The sequence below is a fragment of the Diabrotica virgifera genome, chromosome 9 (assembly GCF_917563875.1).
Source record: "Diabrotica virgifera virgifera chromosome 9, PGI_DIABVI_V3a".
Taxonomy (NCBI): domain Eukaryota; kingdom Metazoa; phylum Arthropoda; class Insecta; order Coleoptera; family Chrysomelidae; genus Diabrotica; species Diabrotica virgifera.
The window spans coordinates 177418715-177437794 of NC_065451.1; the positions used below are offsets into that span (position 1 = coordinate 177418715).

General features: G+C 33.5%; 1 protein-coding gene across 1 annotated transcript in view; it reads right to left on the minus strand.

Moving 5' to 3' along the window:
* Positions 1 to 19080, minus strand: part of LOC114337294 (ankyrin-3-like) — a 112798-nt gene that overhangs the window by 37021 nt on the left and 56697 nt on the right. Inside the window, exons 9-11 of the mRNA XM_050660764.1 lie at positions 17055 to 17279; positions 9660 to 9956; positions 2483 to 2669 (exon numbers count right to left, since the gene is read on the minus strand). Coding sequence (XP_050516721.1) covers positions 2483 to 2669; positions 9660 to 9956; positions 17055 to 17279 — 709 coding nt within the window. The remainder of the gene's footprint in view (positions 1 to 2482; positions 2670 to 9659; positions 9957 to 17054; positions 17280 to 19080) is intronic.

Below are 19080 nucleotides of genomic sequence, written 5' to 3' on the forward strand. Positions count from 1 at the left end.
GCAAGTCCATAGAATAACGGATATAATAGAGAGGTCGCTGGAAGAAAAGAAAGTTTGCTCCGCTATCTTCCTCGACGTGGCGCAAGCTTTTTATGGCACGAAGGACTTAAATACAAATTAAATAGAAATATGCAAAGACAATACACAGAATTATTGGAATCTTATATATCAGAGAGAGTTTTTAGGGTTAAGCAAGAAGAAGCCTACTCAGAACTAAAGAAAATCAATACAGGTGTACCACAAGGTAGTGTGATAGGACCGGTCCTATACATATTATACACTAGTGACATCCCTGAATTAGATCATAACACAATAGCTACCTTTGCTGATGACACTGCCGTTTTAGCCGTAGGTGAAGACCATGAGGAAGCAGCGAGAGAGCTACAAATCTCTGTTAACAGACTTAACAAGTGGACTAAACGCTGGCGAATTAAATTAAACGAAATGAAGTTAGTGCATATAAATTTTACAAACAAGAAAAAACAATACATTTCTGTTAACGTAAATAATACTCAGATACCATACGCCGATACCGCAAAATATTTGGGTATTACACTAGACGCTAGGCTACGATGGAGGGCCCTAATTAAAAAAAGAAACGAGAACAGCTTAACATGAAGTATACAAAAATGTATTGGCTATTGGGAAGACAATCCACTCTCTCGATCTACAATAAAATACTTTTGTATAAACAGACTATAAAACCTATATGGACATATGGCATCCAGCTATGGGGCTGCGCTAGTAATACTAATTTAAACATCATTCAACGATTCCAAAACAAAGTGCTAAGGAACATTGTCAACGCTCCATGGTACTATATGAACAGTGACCTCGATAGGGACCTAGACATGGATACTGTTAACAAGACCATAGAAAAATTTGCCAAGAGTCACGAATTAACTAGTTTTGATGGGAAATAAGCTACAATTTTACTAAAAAAATGATTTTATTAACGTTTCGACACCCAAATTGGGTGTCGTTGTCAAAATACAAAAAATATTCGACTTGGGCGTTGATAAATATGAAAATGACACCCGATTTGGGCGTCGAAACGTTAATAAAATCTTTTTTTAGTAAAAGTGTGGCTTTTTCCCATCAAAACTAGTTAATTGCAAAAATGCCACAAGAAAATAGCTTCAGAACAACATTAAGAGTCACGAACAACGACTTCTTCAACACGTCAATGTTGAGGCCATCCAGCTCCTCGACAACACGGATCTAGCTAGAAGACTCAAGATGAAGAAACCCTTCGAGTTAGTTAAGTGAAAAATAGAGCACGGTGCAAGTGATGGTGCAAGTTAACATTTGTGCAATATATTAACAGAACCTAAGGGGTACTATTGAGTTTGTCCTTAGTCTTAAGTTTTTAGTAGTAACTTAGGTTAGAAATAAGTTGCTCATTGATCACATTATTTGATCAGATTGTAATGTTCTTAAGCATCTTATTGGTGTTTAATAAATAATAAAAAATAAATAAATAAATCAGTAAAACCTGTTATATACAAGAGAATTATTGTTTACCTAATATCTATTTGAGTCGAACCTCTCGCACCCGTTAGACCCTTTTTTATGTACACAAAATCTAAACCATCAAACTCTAGGCGCAATGAATCCAGGTAATATACTGGTGGAAGGCACGTTGAACATTGAATTTGGCTGAAAATTAGTTTTTTTTTCCAATAGAAACATTAAATAAGCTGTTGCTGAATACATTATCGAAATATTTCTTAAAACATGTCTTATACGACTCATATTTTTATTTATAAAAATTTCCCATAATATTTAAACAATCGAAATGAATTTCGACTCGATTTAAGTTCTTTGTCTAACCCAGGTATGACAATACCAAAAGGCACCGCTAGGAAATATTCCAATTTGCGGTTCAGAGAACCCGTATGAAACGAGTCTGTGTACTCTAATACAGAGTATGGCATTAGTAAAATAAGAAAATCTACGGTTTCGTTTTGATTTAAATCTGTCTCCCTCCATCCTCCGATAGTACTATTTCTAGGTCTACATGTTGTCAATGAGGCTCTGAGGAAGATAATTTTACACCAACACGACCGTAGTTTCTCGATATAAATTAAAACTATTTATATCGCAGTATGGTTAGAACGCCCTCTAACGAGGAATAAGTGAAATGAACAGTCAGAAATGAACAGACGAAGTAGTGAAGTGAAACAATCAGCATTTAAAACTAAAAATGATATACATAATAACTTACATTCTCTTATGATGTCCCTAAACCTGTTTCTTAGAGAATTAACTCTTTAATACCGCACATGATAATCAACTATTTACCACTGATGATTATATTATTTTTTTTAATAGTGGTTAATACCTATGGTTTCTAGTATGTTTATATGATATCGATATTATTCATTCTGTATTTTTATTATCTTAAATAATTCTCTCATAAATTTTTCTACGCAAAAAATACAAAACACAAACAAATAATGAAAAAAGTTTCGTCGCTTACCGCCCTCTTCTTCAGAATCTGACATGAACGTCTCGTGCATGAGTTCAGGGGCTTGCACCTTGTACTTTTCTTCAATATTCGTCGTAGTTGTTGTGGTGATGTTGGTAACCGTCGTTACAACCTTTAGGGTCTCGATCACAGTAATGTAGCCCAGTTTTTGGGCGATGTTCAAGGGCGTTTGGCCATTCTGAAAAAAAAAAAGAATAAGTAAATATCAAATAGTTTAGCGGGTGGTAAAATATATAAAAAATGGAATTGAATCAGATGGAATATACCCAGAAACGTTAAAACTAATAAGTGAAGACAACATCGAAATTTTTGTCCTTTTTTTAACCGCATTTAAAGGAAAAAGGAAAAAGAGTGACTAAAGTCAATATTCATCACTAGACTTAGGCAAATATGCAAATTGCATATTTTGCATATAATGCATAAAAAATGCAAAAATGTCAAATTTTGCATATTTTTATACAAGTGAGCATAAAGTGCATATAATTTGAAAATTTGGTGTTAACTATATATTTTTATATTCATACTTACAGATAGCATGAAATAGTCAATATTTAATTTTGTTTTATAATCATTTGGTATTCAAATTCTTGGTATAGTAACTAATAAAAGACAGTAGCTTATAGTTTTGTCGCGTTTTGTCCTGGAATTAAGAGTTTGTGTTTGCCAGTTTATGTCTCGAGGTAAAAATTTTTATTTTGACGGTCAGTTTGACTTGGTTTCACTTTTGTTGTAAAATTGGAGGCGTAAACAACGCGTATTTCTAATTGTGAATAATTATTGTGCTTTGAAAATGCCTAAAATAAGCAATGTTTCAACTTGGATAAAACCTTACAAAGAGCTATCTATGGATATGGATAAAGTTTATTGCTCATGTTGTGGCAAAACCGTAAGCAAATACGTATTATTTTTTATTTTATTTTAAAAATTTACACGGTGGTACTTTTTTTTTTCTCGAAATTGACCTCGAATGTACAAAATCGATTTGATTTGAATAAATATTGAACTAGATTTAAGCAAATTAAAAGATGACCCAACATTTTTAATAAAGAAAAAATTATATTGCGATGATACATAACCTCAAAAACGGCCACAATCGCTTTTTGCACTTTTAGAATAGGCTAGGATATCTCAGAAACCAGAGATAATTTGGCAATTTGTAGATCAGATTCGGATTCAGTGCACAAAAATCTTCTGGAAACTGTATTTTGATAGCTGGGTCCGAATATTAGTCAATTTTTGTCGGTCTGTGTTATCTTATTCTTGAGAATCGCAAATTTCATAAATAATGTAAACTGCCGATAGAAAATGTTACTGCAGACAGGATAGTATAGTATATGGCTTAACACCCCATGTGGGGTTTCGCTTTCTAGATCCATTTTACGGGGTGGATCAATCCCCATGATCATTGTATTTGTTCACTAATATGTTTCCATTTCTTCCGGTCTATTGCCTTCTCTTTCTATTTAGTAATTCCTGCCTCTCTTAGGCCCTCCTCTACTTCAGTTAACCATTTCGATCTGGGTCGACCACGTCTCCTTTTTTCTCCTGGTTGCCACAATATCATAGCTTTTGATACTGATTCTGGTCCTTGTCTCCATATATGACCCAGCCATTTGGTTCTTTGCACTTTTATTTTCTTTACTATATCTTCACCATTTAATTCTTCTAAAATTTCTTTATTCGTTCTCCTTCTATACTCTTGTTCTTCAATTCTCACTGGACCCAGTATTGTCCTTATTATCTTTCGTTCATTTATCCTTAATTTCTGTTCTTCTTTTTTTGTCACAGTCATCGTTTCTGCTGTATACATCGTTATTGGTCTAATTATTGTTTTATATATATCCATTTTTGTTTGTTTGGCTAATATTTTACTCTTTAGTAGTTTTCTATTTGCTTGGTATACCCGGTTTGTCGCAGTTATTCTTTCTTTCTTTCCTCTTTGTTGTTTATCATAACGCCCAGGTATTTAAATTTCTGTATTTCCTCGAATTTTTTATTTCCTATCCTTATCTCTCTCTGTTTTGTTCTGCTTTTCCGAGTCTCATTAATTTTGTTTTCTTTTCATAAATTCTTAGTCCCAACTTTTTTCCCTCTTCTTCAATCTCCGTTAATATTTTTTTCATGATTTTTCGTGTTTTTGTTACTATCGCTATATCATCTGCATAGGCGATTAGTTGGTCACCTGATGCTCTTAGGTTTTCCTTGTGGATCTTTCTTAACACAAAATCTACTGTCAGGTTAAATAGTATTGCTGACAGCGAGTCACCTTGTCTCACTCCTTTATTTATTTCGAATTCTTCTGTTTCCCCTTTTTGTGTTAGAATACTGATTTTTGATTTGTTTATTGACATTTTTATTAGATTTCTTAGTTTTTTACTTACTCCTTGATATTTTAGGGCTTATATTATTTCCTTTCTCTTAATTGAGTCAAAGGCTTGTTCAAAGTCTATAAAACTATTGTCTATTGCAGACAGTGATTTTCTATATTAATATTTTATGGTCCTTGGACCCACCATTAAAAAATTATTACCTCTATTATATTATAAAAAAAATTTCTTACTCATGCATGAGACTTTGTTTTATTCAGTTATTCATGTTGGAATTCATGTATTCATAATGGAAGAGACTTTTCTATTTCGGAAAATTTTGGGGAGGGGAGCGTTTCGTAAGTATAGAGGTTTCTAAACTTTGGCGCGTCCGACAACTGGAGTAGGACCATTTACCAGTTAATTGTAAATTTTATGACACGTGCGCCCCTCCTCCCCTATGGGGGTGCACTGTGGAGTCATAAATGCTGATTTTTTTTGCAGGATTGTTTGATTAAAATGCTTACAATTTACTGGTTATATTATCCGACAAATTTTTAAGGTTACTCCAGTTGTCGGATTCACCAAAGTTTAGAAACCTCTATATTTACGAAATGATCCTTCCTGAAAATTTTCCGAAATATAAAAGTTGTCCGATTCGATATAAATAATTTTTTTTTATTTATTAAACACCAATAAGATGCTTAAGGACATTACAATCTGATCAAATAATGTGATCAATGAGCAACTTATTTCTAACCTAAATTACTACTAAAAAACTCAAGACTAAGGACAAACTCGATAGTCCCCCCCTAGGTTCTGTTAATATATTGTACAAATTTTAACTTGTACCATCACTTGCACTGTGCACTATTTTTCACTTAACTAACTCGAAGGGTTTCTTCCTCTTGAGTCTTCTAGCTAGATCCGTGTTGTCGAGGAGCTGGATGGCCTCAACATTGATGTGTTGAAGAAGTCGTTGTTCGTGACTTTTGGAAAATTTTTCTATGGTCTTGTTAACAGTATCCATGTCTAGGTCCCTATGGAGATCACTGTTCCTATAGTACCATGGAGCGTTGACAATGCTCCTTAGCACTTTGTTTTGGAATCGTTGAATGATAATTAAATTTGTATTACTAGCGCATAGTTGGATGCCATATGTCCATATAGGTTTTATAATCTGTTTATACAAAAGTATTTTATTGTAGATCGAGAGAGTGGATTGTCTTCCCAATAGCCAATACATTTTTTATACTTCATGTTAAGCTGTTCTCGTTTCTTTTTAACATGGGCCTTCCAGCGTAGATTAGCGTCTAGTGTAATACCCAAATACTTTGCGGTGTCGGCATATGGTATCTAAGTATTATTTAAGTTAACAGGAATGTATTGATTTTTCTTGTTTGTAAAATTTATATGCACTGACTTCATTTCGTTTAGAAGACGGCAGTGTCTCCGCTGTCTTCCTCGACGTGGCGCAAGCTTTTGATAAGGTATGGCACGAAGGACTTAAGTACAAATTAAGCAGGATTTTGCCAAGACAATACATAGAATTATTGGAATCTTATATATCAGAGAGAGTTTTTAGGGTTAAGCAAGAAGAAGCCTACTCGGAACTAAAGGAAATCAATGCAGGGGTACCACAAGGTAGTGTGATAGGACCGGTCCTATACCTGTTATACACTAGTGATATCCCTGAAGTACAACATAATACAATTGCTGATATAAATAACTGAATACAAAAAGTGTCATGAGGGAGGTAATAATTTTTTTTAATGGTGGGTCCAAGGACCCTTATATTTAGTGTTTAATCCGCATAACCATAACACTGTGTTATAATCCATAATCAACGTTGAAAAAATCCATTGAAAAAAATTAAATATGACGAATACGGTATAAACATTAACATTAGGCCAAGTGCATTCATTTACAATTATCGCGGGGCCTTGACAACAATTTGCTAACTCCAACATCGTTTTTTGTTTGCTGTCTCGCTCTACGCACGTATCCACGTATCTGCATGAGTTATTTGGAACAATTAAACCTAAAATAGATGTTACTCCAAGTAGATCGGATTACGTAATGGTCCTTTAAATCAGGACAGGAATCAGGACACACTGGAAAAATTTGAATCAACCGTATAGGATACAAACAATTTTTTTATTAATGAAAGACAGTCTAAGATTTAATTTTGTTTCAGAGACCACCACCATCCGCTTTATGGGGTTTTGTTCCCTTAAACCCCTCCCCCAAACTTAAATCTTGTACCTACTATATTTTTTTCCAATGTACTATAATAATCTCCCTGTTCGTACTATAATAGCTTCCAATGGAGTTGGCAACACTGAGATTAGCCCAGTCAGGATACCATTTGACCTTGCATTAGGAGCTGCCCCAAATTTTATTCTTCTAATCTTTAGGGGGTCAATAGTAGTATAAATTTAAAATCTCGACTAAATTTGACCGTTGCGTTAGCCGCCATCTTGATTTTAAACGAGAACAGTTTTTGCTCAATATCTCCGCCATTTTCAACTTTTCGACAAAAAATATAGAAGCTGAGATTGTTGAAAATGCGATTTTCTATAATTTCGTTTATTATATTTTTTTTCGTGCGGTCCATATTTTCCGAGTTATGGGTAAAAAAATGTGACAGTTAAAGCATAATTATTTATTTATTGAATTATGTCGTTTATTATTACTTTTACAACAAATTTTAACCTACACAAAAATGAAGAGAAATAAATTTTGTACAATTTTCATTTCTTTCATTTTTTTGATAAAATAAATATTTAAGGTAGTACGTGTGCGGTAAAGGCGCGAGCGTAAGACCCGATTGATTTTAAGGCAATTGTTTTTGTTCAATATCTTCCCCATTTTCAACTTTTCGACAAAAAGTGTAAGGACTGAAATTGTTGCAATTACGAGAATTGTTGCAATTTACTACAATTTTTCGAGAGAACCAGTGGCGGGTCTAAGAGGGGAGGATGGGAGAATTCCCCCCAACGGGGTCCAAAATTAAAAAAAAATTAAATAATTAAAATATGTTAGCTGACATGAAACTTAATTGTCTACAGACAAATTCAACCAATAAAACCCGCTAGTTAATAAAATTAAGTGAACTTAATGCATATAAGTTATTATTTTTGTCTTTGATGTACTTAGTTTGGTTGGTGTTTCATTGGAAGTTTCAAAAATTGTATAAAATATAATGCTCTTTATTCTTGTTTACGTACAATTATGTCGTAAAGTTAATAATAAATGAGACAATTCAATAACTATGCTTCCCCTCCGCTTCCATTATTTTCCTCCTTAACTCGTAGAATATTGATCGCATAAAAAAATTTTGGAAAAGAAATTGTAGGAAATTGCGTTTCCATCAATTTTAATTCCTACCGTTTTTGTCGAAAAGTTGAAAATGCCGGAGATATTAAGCAACAACGGTTCTCCTTTAAAATCAATATGGCGGCTAATGCAACCGCGGAATTCAGTCGAGATTTTAAATTTACACTACTATTGATCTCCCCTAAAGGATAGAATTATAAAATTTGGGGCAGCTCGGAAAAAAGATTCAATTCAGTAATTATGCTCCCCCCACCACTTTTTACTATTTTCCCACTTAACTCGGAAAATATCAACCGCATGAAAAAAAATTGTTAAAAAGAAATTGTAGGAAATCATATTTGGAACAATTTAAGTTGAAAATGGCGTAGATATTGAACAAAAACAATTGCTACAAAATCAGTCAGGTCTTACGCTCGGGCCATTATCGCATACATACTACCTTAAATATTAACTTTATCAAAAAAATGAAACAAACTAAAATTGTGTAGAAATCAATTCTCTCTATTTTTGTATAGGAACATTTTTGTCGTAAAACTAAAAATAAACGAGATAATTCAATAATTATGCTCTATTTATATATAACTGTCACTATTTTTCGCTATAACTCGGAAAATATCGATGGCACGAAAAATTGTTAACATAGAAATGATAGAAAATTACGTTTTAAACAATTTTGGTTGTTATACTTTTTGTCAAAAAGTTGAAAATGGCGGTGATATTGCGCAAAAACGGTTCTCGTTTAAAATCAAGATGGCGGCTAACGCAATGGCCGAATTCAGTCGAGATTTAAACACTACTATTGACCCCCCCTAAAGATTAAAAAAATAAAATTTGGGGCAGCTCCTAATGCAAGGTTAGGCCTGTTATTCGTCTAACCCGACTGGACTAGATAGAACCCCTACACAGATTCCAGTATCTTGGTTGCTGGTTAACAAACGATCTTGAACACGAGGTCGAAATACGTGCTCGTATAGAGTATGCTAGGTCCGCTTTTCAAAGAATGAAAAAATCCTAATAAACTCTACCTTATCGTTGGATATTTGATAACAATTTGTAAAAACATTCATTTATTCCATATTGCTATACGGAGTGGAAACATGGACTCTGGAATTACAAGTAGGAGGCGTATAAGCCTTTGAGATGTGGCTTTTTCGAAAGATGCTCAAGATCTCTTGGATAGAGTACGTGATCAACAACGAGGTGCTGAGAAGAATGGGGACTGAAAGAGAACTAAATATTGTAAAAAACAGAAACCTGAGTTATCTAGGACATATTTACAGAGGAGAAAAATACAACTTTTTACGACTCATAATGGAAAGGAAAGTGGAAGGAAGAGGAGGTCCATGAAGAAGAAAATGCTCCTGGCTGAAGAACGTAAGAGACTGGACAGGTATCGACACACATTCGATACTAAGAATCGCTCAAAATAGAGAGCAATTTGCTTTAGTCACAGCCAACCTTCAATCATGGAAAGGGCACTTTAAGAAGAAGATTACTAAACTATTTACAAAAAAACCACCTACCGTTGTTACTGCATTTGGATCTGCGTTGTGTTCTAACAAGATGTTGACTATGGTAGCGTGACCCTGCTGCGCAGCTTGATGAAGGGGTGTGTAGTCTAGAGACGTCGTAGATTTAATATTAGCACCATTCTTTAGTAGATATCTAACCATATTGACTTGGCCGTAATGACTGGCTATGTGGAGTGGAGTGTAGCCGCCCTTGGTAGCGCAGTTGACGTCAGCACCGTTCTTGACGAGCACCTCGGCTACTGGTACTCTATCTTCTTGAGCGCAAAGATGAAGGGGTGTTAAACCGTTCTAAAAATAAAACATAACCAATATAAGGGAAGTATTTTATATCGAAAATGATTAACATAAATTTTGATTTATTATTGAAATTCAGACTGTTTAGTTTTTTTCCACTCTATTGTTAAATAATTTTTATGGGGAATATTTAGAGATTTGATTTTATGTCAAAGATCACGAGATCGTAAATTTTCATCGCCCTGTATATAGCCAAAATTTGTAAATAATATGATTTAGCCGTAAGCAGTGTTTCGTGGAAAGAGGAAATGTTTAGTGGTAAAGATTCTACGAACGGACTTATACACATTAAACAATGAACTAAAATACGGTCGGATTAGAAAGTGAATGTACTCACGGTTAGAGTAGACAATAGAATGTTTCTAAATGGTTTCCTAGAAAGAAACGACGGTAAACAATTTCTTTAGTTTTAGAATATAGGGGTTTTCTAGGATATAAGAAAACATTTAATTTTAATATCTCCTGGAAATTTGACAAGACAGAAAATTTGTATACAACACTATTTGTTCTTAAGAAATGAAAGTAGGGATGTAATGTGTAGAGAGAATGCTTGTGATTGGCGAAGGGATGGATGGAGGGAGAACAGAGTGGTTGAGTCTCAGATTGATGAAGGAAAAAGATTTACTGTGTAATTAAGATCGGAAGGGAGCAGTCCTGTTTTGAAAAGTAGTAATTTTGTGTAAAGTGGTGAATTTGGTGGCCGTGTAAGCAGATTCGTGTTGAGACGAAGTCGTGATCGAGTCGAGAAGTACAATCTCCTCGTGTCCGAATAGATTCCAGTTTCTGTCTGGAACGAGTAGCCGGTTTGTATCAATTTTGCACAAGATATCGAGCTGAGAGAAAAAATCTTGGAATTATAAAAATTGATATTGTTTGTATCGAGTCGGAGACTAAATAGAGGAGAGATTTCGAGCGAGTGCTGTTTTTTGTTTGTGAAACAGTTTGGGAGAGAAAGACCGTAGCAGCATCCGAGGAGCACGTGTGGGAGAACCGAGGACAATACAATCCATGAGATGAAGTAAAGAAGATAAACAAGGTTAGTCAGATTATTTGTGAAAAGGAGAGAGTTGTTGTATATTACATACCATATTTGTTTTTTGTCAATTTAACAGTTTTGTACAGCATACTTTATTCATTCATAAATTCATAGAAGAGATAAATAATCTATTTAAAGGGCAAATTAAATATTGTTCTTTTTTATAATAATAAAAACAGTCTACCGAATCATTGAAATGAAAATTTGTTAAAAGAAAAAGGAGATAGTAGAATAATTAAAGATTAATTTTATTAGATAAGAAATTTTGCCAATAGAATAAAGTTTTAGCATACATTTTGAATCTTATATTGTATGGTATAGTGTATAAATAAGTAATATTTATAAAATTTATATGATTTTGAGTATATTTATTTTCCCCGTTTTGTCCTGGATAAAGTAAGCAACGAGAGATACTAGAAGCCACACACGAAAGGTGATAAATATATTAACATCAATTAGCCCTGAGAATATTTTTTATTGGAAGGTTTTATTAAATTTTGGTTTTGTTTCCATGAGTAGTAATTAAAATAATTCATTAATTGAAAGATGAAGTTTTCGATCCTAATAGCATTATTAATAATATTTAGAAAATATTAAAATATTACTAAAAGATTTTTAAATCGAAAACTTATTGGTCCATTTCCTTGGTAACACCTCCAAGGCTTCTAAAATTTGCAAGCCAAATGGATGCTGAAGCGAAGAAGACAAGAGGGAATTCAAAAAACTTACAATTCACGACCCCGTCTGTTCAGCTGGTAAATTCCAACAGAAAATGGACCTAGTTACTCGAAGGAGTAAAGACCAATATAAAAATAAAATAAAAATTTTATTTTTAATTCAGTTGCAATGCGAAGGCAAAATTATCTTACTTTTCAATTAGAATACGGAGCGCAGTCCAGTCCCTTGAATCGCGATTTTCGGCTCTTATTATTTATTATTATTTCGGACCAATAAGTTTTCGATTTAAAAATCTTGTAGTAATATTTTAATATTTTCTAAATATTATTAATAATACTATTAGGATCGAAAACTTCATCTTTTAACTGCCAGATGACGCTAGTCACCTAATATTTTCACTTCAGTTGCAATGGGTGGGAAAACTTCTCAGTGCGGATCAATTGGGATATGGAGAACAAGCCTACGTTCTTTCCGATGAGGCTCCAATAAGAGCCGAAAATCGCGATTCAAGGGACTGGACTGCGCTCCGTATTCTAAATGAAAAGTAAGATTGTTTTGCTTTCGCATTGCAACTGAATTAAAAATAAAATTTTTATTTTATTTTTAAATTAATTAATTAATTGAGTTAACAAGATGCTGATTAATCTCATAACAAAGAGAAAATACAGAGCATAATACTATATAGGGTGAGGCAGATAACTGGCCTATTAGAAGTATCTCGAGAACTAAAGGCAACAGAATCATGAAAATTGGAGTAAATGGGTTTTGAAGGATAATCTATTAAACGAAAATATTTTCATCTCTTTACAACTTCCGGTTATACCTGAAGTTACTTATAACTTCGTCTTTTTAAATGGGACACCCTGTATATTTTTACATTTTTGGATTCTCCTCAATATTCTCTTTCTTAAAATATGAGGTTTTGTAATATTATGCAGGGTATTTTAAGAGATATTTACGTTTTTTTATTAATTTCGTAGCAACATTCACACCCTGTAGAATTCTATTACTTTAACATAACAGACTCTGCTTACGTTCAAAGGATTTTTAATATAGTCTACTATTGTTAAGAATCATTAGTATAGCTCATTTTGAAATTTTAGTATACAGGGTTGGTCGAAACTCGGAATGAATATTTTCTGAGTTTTCTTAAATGGAAAACCCTGTATTTTAGTACTGTAATGAAATGATATTTCATGGTACTTTTTTATTTCTTAAGCATTCCCTATACCTAACTGCTTTAATTTGTGAGTTATTGGTGATTCAAGCTAAACATTAATTTTACCAAAAAATACGTAAAATTTGATTAGGTTGGCCGTGAAAATATTCAATCACAAATAATTTTTCAGAAATAAATACATATTAATCCAGGCTGATCCTTAAAATTACCAATAATGGTTTAGCTATCAAAATACCTACGTAGTTAAGGTTGTTGGTGCGATTAACAATTAAGCACAAATTAAATTAGTTGGGTATAGGGAATGCTTAAGAAATAAAAAAATACCATAAAATGTCATATCGTTACAATACTAAAATACAGGGTGTTCCATTTAAGAAAACTCAGAAAATACTCATTCCGAGTTTCGACCAACCCTGTATACTAAAATTAAAAATTTAGCTATACTAATGATTCTTAACAATAGTAGATCATATTAAGAATCATTTGAACGTAAGTAGAGTTTTAGATGTCAAACTACTACAATTCTACAGGGAGTAAATGTTGCTACGAAATTAATAAAAAAACGTAATTATCTTTTGAAATACCCTATATAACATTACAAAACCTCATATTTTAAGAAAGAACACATCGAAGAGAATCCAATAATGTAAAAATATACAGGGTGTCCCATTTAAAAAAACGAAGTTATAAGCAACTTGTCTTATCTAATCCAACACTAAACAGTCTGTATGTCAGTGTCGAACTTTTCTTAACTTTTTAAATAAGCGACTAGTTCATGTTAACTTTACTCAAATTACACGACTTATTTTTACTTTAATTTTAGATATAGTACATTGACACAACCAACAAGATAACCAAGCGTAATAATTATTATTGATTGTGTCATCATGAGCCAACAATCAAATCTAAAAGTTTTGGACGTAAGGCTGTGTCGAGAAGCGGAGTATGGATAGGATGACCACTTAACCATGGGAAAGGTGTTAGTTAAATACTGGGAAACTAACAGCGACTATTAATAAGAACAAACAATGCCCGCGAATATTAGTGTAAACAAATATAATTTTGATAGCTTTCATTCATAGGAGATTCTGACCAATAGAAAGCTACAGAAATAAAAATTACAGCGATAATTTTTGACAATATCCCGTCGTCAAGCATTACGTCAGATAACCTTCGTTACTACGCAAAAATGAACATTCAGTGACATTAATGACAATTTATGGTTTTACAACTTGTCACCAAGAACTCCAAGAAACAGGTTTAGCAAATATTCAGGTGAAGATATCAATAAAATATTAGTTTAAAATTATTTACAAAGAGAGTTTTATTCATGAAATAATCTCAGCGAATTATACTCGATCTCTAAAATTATTATCGACTTGTTGCCCTCGTGACGTACACTTATACATAATTTCACTCCCCTTCGGGTCGTTAAATTAAAACTGTCAAAGTGTCAATCGGAAAACAAATCGGTAATTTTAGAGCTCTAGTGCAATTACTACTGAAAGTCTATAGAATTAATCAACCCAATTTTTGTACCAACGCAGGTTGACTACAAAACTACAAAATTTTAGAAAAGAAAACAAGTCGATAGAAGAACCACACTCTCAAATAAAAAACTGAGTGGTGCTCACAAGAAATAAGATTTAGGAGAGTTGGTAGATATCTAAGAGAAAGCCTATCGAATCTGGCTACAAACGCAAAATCCAGAAGACTGGATAATATATACTTACTGGAATAGGGAAGTTAAGAACTGTGAACAAAAGAAAGAACGAAACGTGGACCAAAAATGTGAAGAAATAAACAGATATATGGTCGGAACTCGGAACTCGAGTATCTAAAGCATGGAAGTTTATAGGAAACCTTAGAAAAGTATATCAGAAAACCCCATAAGTATATCAGAGTGAGAAGAATATTACAAATTCCTATTGACGGAAGCATGATAATAATAATAGTCTCCCGTTTTATACCGCTGACGCAGTTTTGGGATTATAGAAGGATAGCCTTTGAACACATTATGCGAAATGAATCCAGATATGCCGTACAAGCCATCCTGCAAGGAAAAATATTTGGAAAGCGAGGTCCAGGAAGAAGAAGAACATCCTGGTTAAAGAACCTCAGAACCTGGTTCAACACAACATCTGTGCAGCTTTTCCGCGTTGCTGCAGATAAAGTGAAGATTGCCATGATGATCGCCAACATTCGTCACGGATAGGCACATCACGAAGAAGAAGTCTGCTATATCTAGAGCCTACGGTATACAAGGAAGGTAACAGGGCCAGTGCTATGCTTCAACCGCCTATTATTACCCATGGTTTCACTCAAGGTACTCATTTTATTCAGTCTGAGTCGACCTGGGGCCTATAGACATTTTTAAAAATGTCTACCTAGCTGTTCTCGCCTGCACTGGGTTTCGAACCCCGACCTACCAGTATGCGAGTCAGACATCCTACCGCCTGAGCTACGCCGGCCATCGGAAGCAGGATAACGTTACAAAATAAATTACAGAGACGTCAGAACAACACATCCAAAAGACGAAGATGAAGTGTAACCAACCAGTGTCTACGAAAGGGAAAGCCACAGGACCTGGAAACATCCCCGTTCAACTAATAAAACTCGGACCGTCCATACTAATGAACTGTTGACGGAGATCTTTTAAATGTCCAATCGAACAAGAAAATATTCCAGATGATTGAAGCATGGAGTGTATAAGTTCTATGCACAAAAACGGAGACAAAAAGGAACGATTCATAAAAGAACGAATCGAAAACCAATATGAGAAAATAGACTTATTGGGAGCTCCTCCACATATACGAGAATATACAGGGTGTCCAGAAACTCTACCGACAAACGAAGACAGGAGATTCTTCAGATAATTTTAAGATAATTTAACCCAATTCACTTAGTCCGAAAATGCTTCCTAAGGGAGCTCGAGCTCTTTGAAGATGGCGTCTTGTAATTAGTTTTTCTTAAATACCCCCAGGACGCTTCTATTTAGAAAAACAAAAATTGGTACGCGTATTTATTTTCAAGATATAAGTCTAATCCATCTATTGCAAATTTCTAGTACCGATCATAGGCGTCCGTTTTGGATAGGGCAACGGTTATTTTATCGCATAACTTTTTTATCTTTAACTTTTATGCATTTCTGACACTGGATTATTAAATTGTGAAGTATTCTATTACTAAAAGATACTCTTGTTTTAAATCGGTAGGACACACCGTTTTCTAGAAAAATCGATTTGAAAACTTTTTGCTTTTTGAATTAAAAAAAAATTAAAAAAAAAACTATCTAGAAAGACGAAAACTGGTACATTTATTTATATTCCAGAGATAAATCGATTTCATTAATTGCGAATTTCTAGTACTGGTAATAGGCGTCCGTTTTCGGTAGGTCAACAGTTATTTTATTGCATAACTTTTTTGTCTTGAATTTTTGAGCATGTTTGACACTAGATTATTAAATTATGAGGTATTCGAGTACCTACTAAACGTTACTCTTACTTTATGTTGGTAAAATACTTCGTTTTTTGTTGAAAAGTCCTTTCAATTTTTTTTCAAATTCCAAAAACGAAAATCTTTCAAATCGATTTTTCTAGAAAACGGTGTGTCCTACCGACTTAAATCAAGAGTACCTTTTAGTACTAGAATACCTCACAATTTAATAATCCGGTGTCAAAAATGCATAAAAGTTAAGGACAAAAAAGTTATGCGATAAAATACCCGTTGCTCTACCCAAAACTGACGCCTATGACCGGTACTAGAAATTTGCAATGAGATGAAATCGATTCATCTCTGAAAAGTAAATATGCATACCAATTTTCGTTTTTCTAAATAGAAGCGTTCTGGAGGTATTTAAGAAAAACTAATCTCATGACGCCATCTTCAAAGAGCTCTAGCTCCCTTAAGAAGCATTTTCGGGCTAGGTGAATTGGGTTACATTGTCTTAAAATTATCTGAGGAATCTCCTGTCTTCATTTGTCGGTAGAGTTTCTGGACACCCTGTATAATGCGAGCTGTGCTCTACTAAGGGAACGCAATTTTTTAAAGCAATCTGATGTCAAATATACCTATCACTGAAAAGATACTATAATCATTACTGCAAAAATAATTAAATTCAAATCAGTTAATTCAATCTCGTTAAAATTTTGAATAAACCTAGTCATCTAATAGAGTAGTAATTATAAAATAAATATACCTTTGCTTCATGATTGGCGTCTCCTTTATGCTCTAAAAGCAAAGCTGTCATGTCCGCATGCCCTTCTTGAGCACTGAGATGTAATGGTGTAAAACCAGCTTTACTTTCTGCATTAGGTTTGGCTCCATACTCTAGAAGGGTGTTGGCTATGTCCATTTGGTTCTTTCTGGCTGCTATGTGCAAAGGAGTGTGACCATTCTTGGCAGTAGCATGTGGAGAAGCACCCTAAAAATATATTTAGTTACTTGTCAAAAAAAGAGAACAGTAAAACTATTAGGTATATTTAAAGTGTTTATATACTTTGTACATATGGTGGGATAAAATTTCGTAGGCTGACACATAAATGGTACCTACTACTGGTATTAAATCCATATGATTTTTTTCAGCCCTAAGCTTCAAAAGATGCGTGTATAAAGACAGCTGTCGAACCACTAGTTTATGAGATACAGCATTTTGAGCGAAACAACTTGTGTTAGTTTAAAAAAAATGGATAAAAAGGAATTCCGTATCGTAATAAAGTATTGCTTTTTAGCGAAACAAAAAAAATACAGTTGAATCCAAGGCTTGGCTTGTTAAACATTATTCGAACTCTGCGCCAGAAAAATCAATGGTTGAGAAGTGGTTTGCTAAGTTTAAACGAGGTGAAATTAGCACCAAGGACGATGCATTCAGTAGACGCCCCAAAGAGGCTGTTACCAACGAAAACATCAAAAAAGACCACAAAATAATTTTGTAGGACCGTAATGTGAAGATGTTTGAGATAGCTGACACTCTTAGGGCCGGTTGTTCGAACGCTAATCAACAATGATCATTATCAAATATTTAATTACTGTCACCAACTGTCAATGTCAACTTTGTTTGGGTTGCTGAAAACATAATTAATTACAATAATTATGAGATTTATTAATCGATTATGTTAATAATTGTTATGTTAATTGATTAACTAGTCTCATAATTTTAATCAATTATGTTTTCAGCAACCCAAACAAAGTTGACATTGACAGTTGCTGACAGTAATTCAATATTTGATGATAATCATTGTTGATTAGAGTTCGAACAACCGGCCCTAAAGTTATTAAAGGAACGTGTTACTTGTTGGATATATTGTTCATGAATATTTGGGTAGGTATGCGAAAGCTCTGTGCAAAGTGGATGCCGCAAGAGTTCACAATCGATCAAACACAACAACGAATTGATGATTGTGAGAAGTGTTTGAAACTGTTTAATCGTCATAAAACCGAATTTTGGCGTCGATATGTTACAATGGATGAAACATGGCTCTATCATTTCACACTGGATAGTCTGGGCTGATTATCGGAGAATAGGCCATTTTTGGGAAAAGTTATTTACCAGCAATTTTAGTGCTGGAATCGAATTATAAGATCCTATATATTAATAATATAGGTATGCAAAGTCCTCAGATAGTGTGCTAATTTTTTTATAAACAAAATGGCGCCCGAAAATCGTGTTTTTTTCAATTATTGCTCTATAACTCCGATGATTTTAATTTTACAACAAAAACACCCAAATAAAAATTCACCGTGATTAAATTCTGCATAGAGACGTGTTTTCCCGATCTGCTCGGATGAAAATTTTCCTCGGAAAATGCGGGTTTTCCCAACAAAATCTTTAATTTTCAAATAAAGTTTTAGATAAGTAATTATCTACCAATAATTAAATAATTTGGTGACTTAAAAGCCTTCTTGGCTTAAATTACAGTTCCAGAAGCTGATGAAAATTAAACGAATATTTTAGCAACAATTCAATTGTTAATTAATAATTTACGGTCGCAATAATAACCAAAATAATTATGATACACTGATCAAACCTTGAAATCTTATAAAGATGAGATGCCTATTTAACAGTTTGTCGACAAAATATAAATTTTTTATTTTTTTGCATAATCTTTAAATGTTTAAAGAAAATAGTTATAAACAAATTAACGTTTCTCAGAAAGTTTTTATTATATTGTAATTTAAAAAAATAGCTAAAATGCCCATTTCAAATATCTTGAAAATGAATGCTT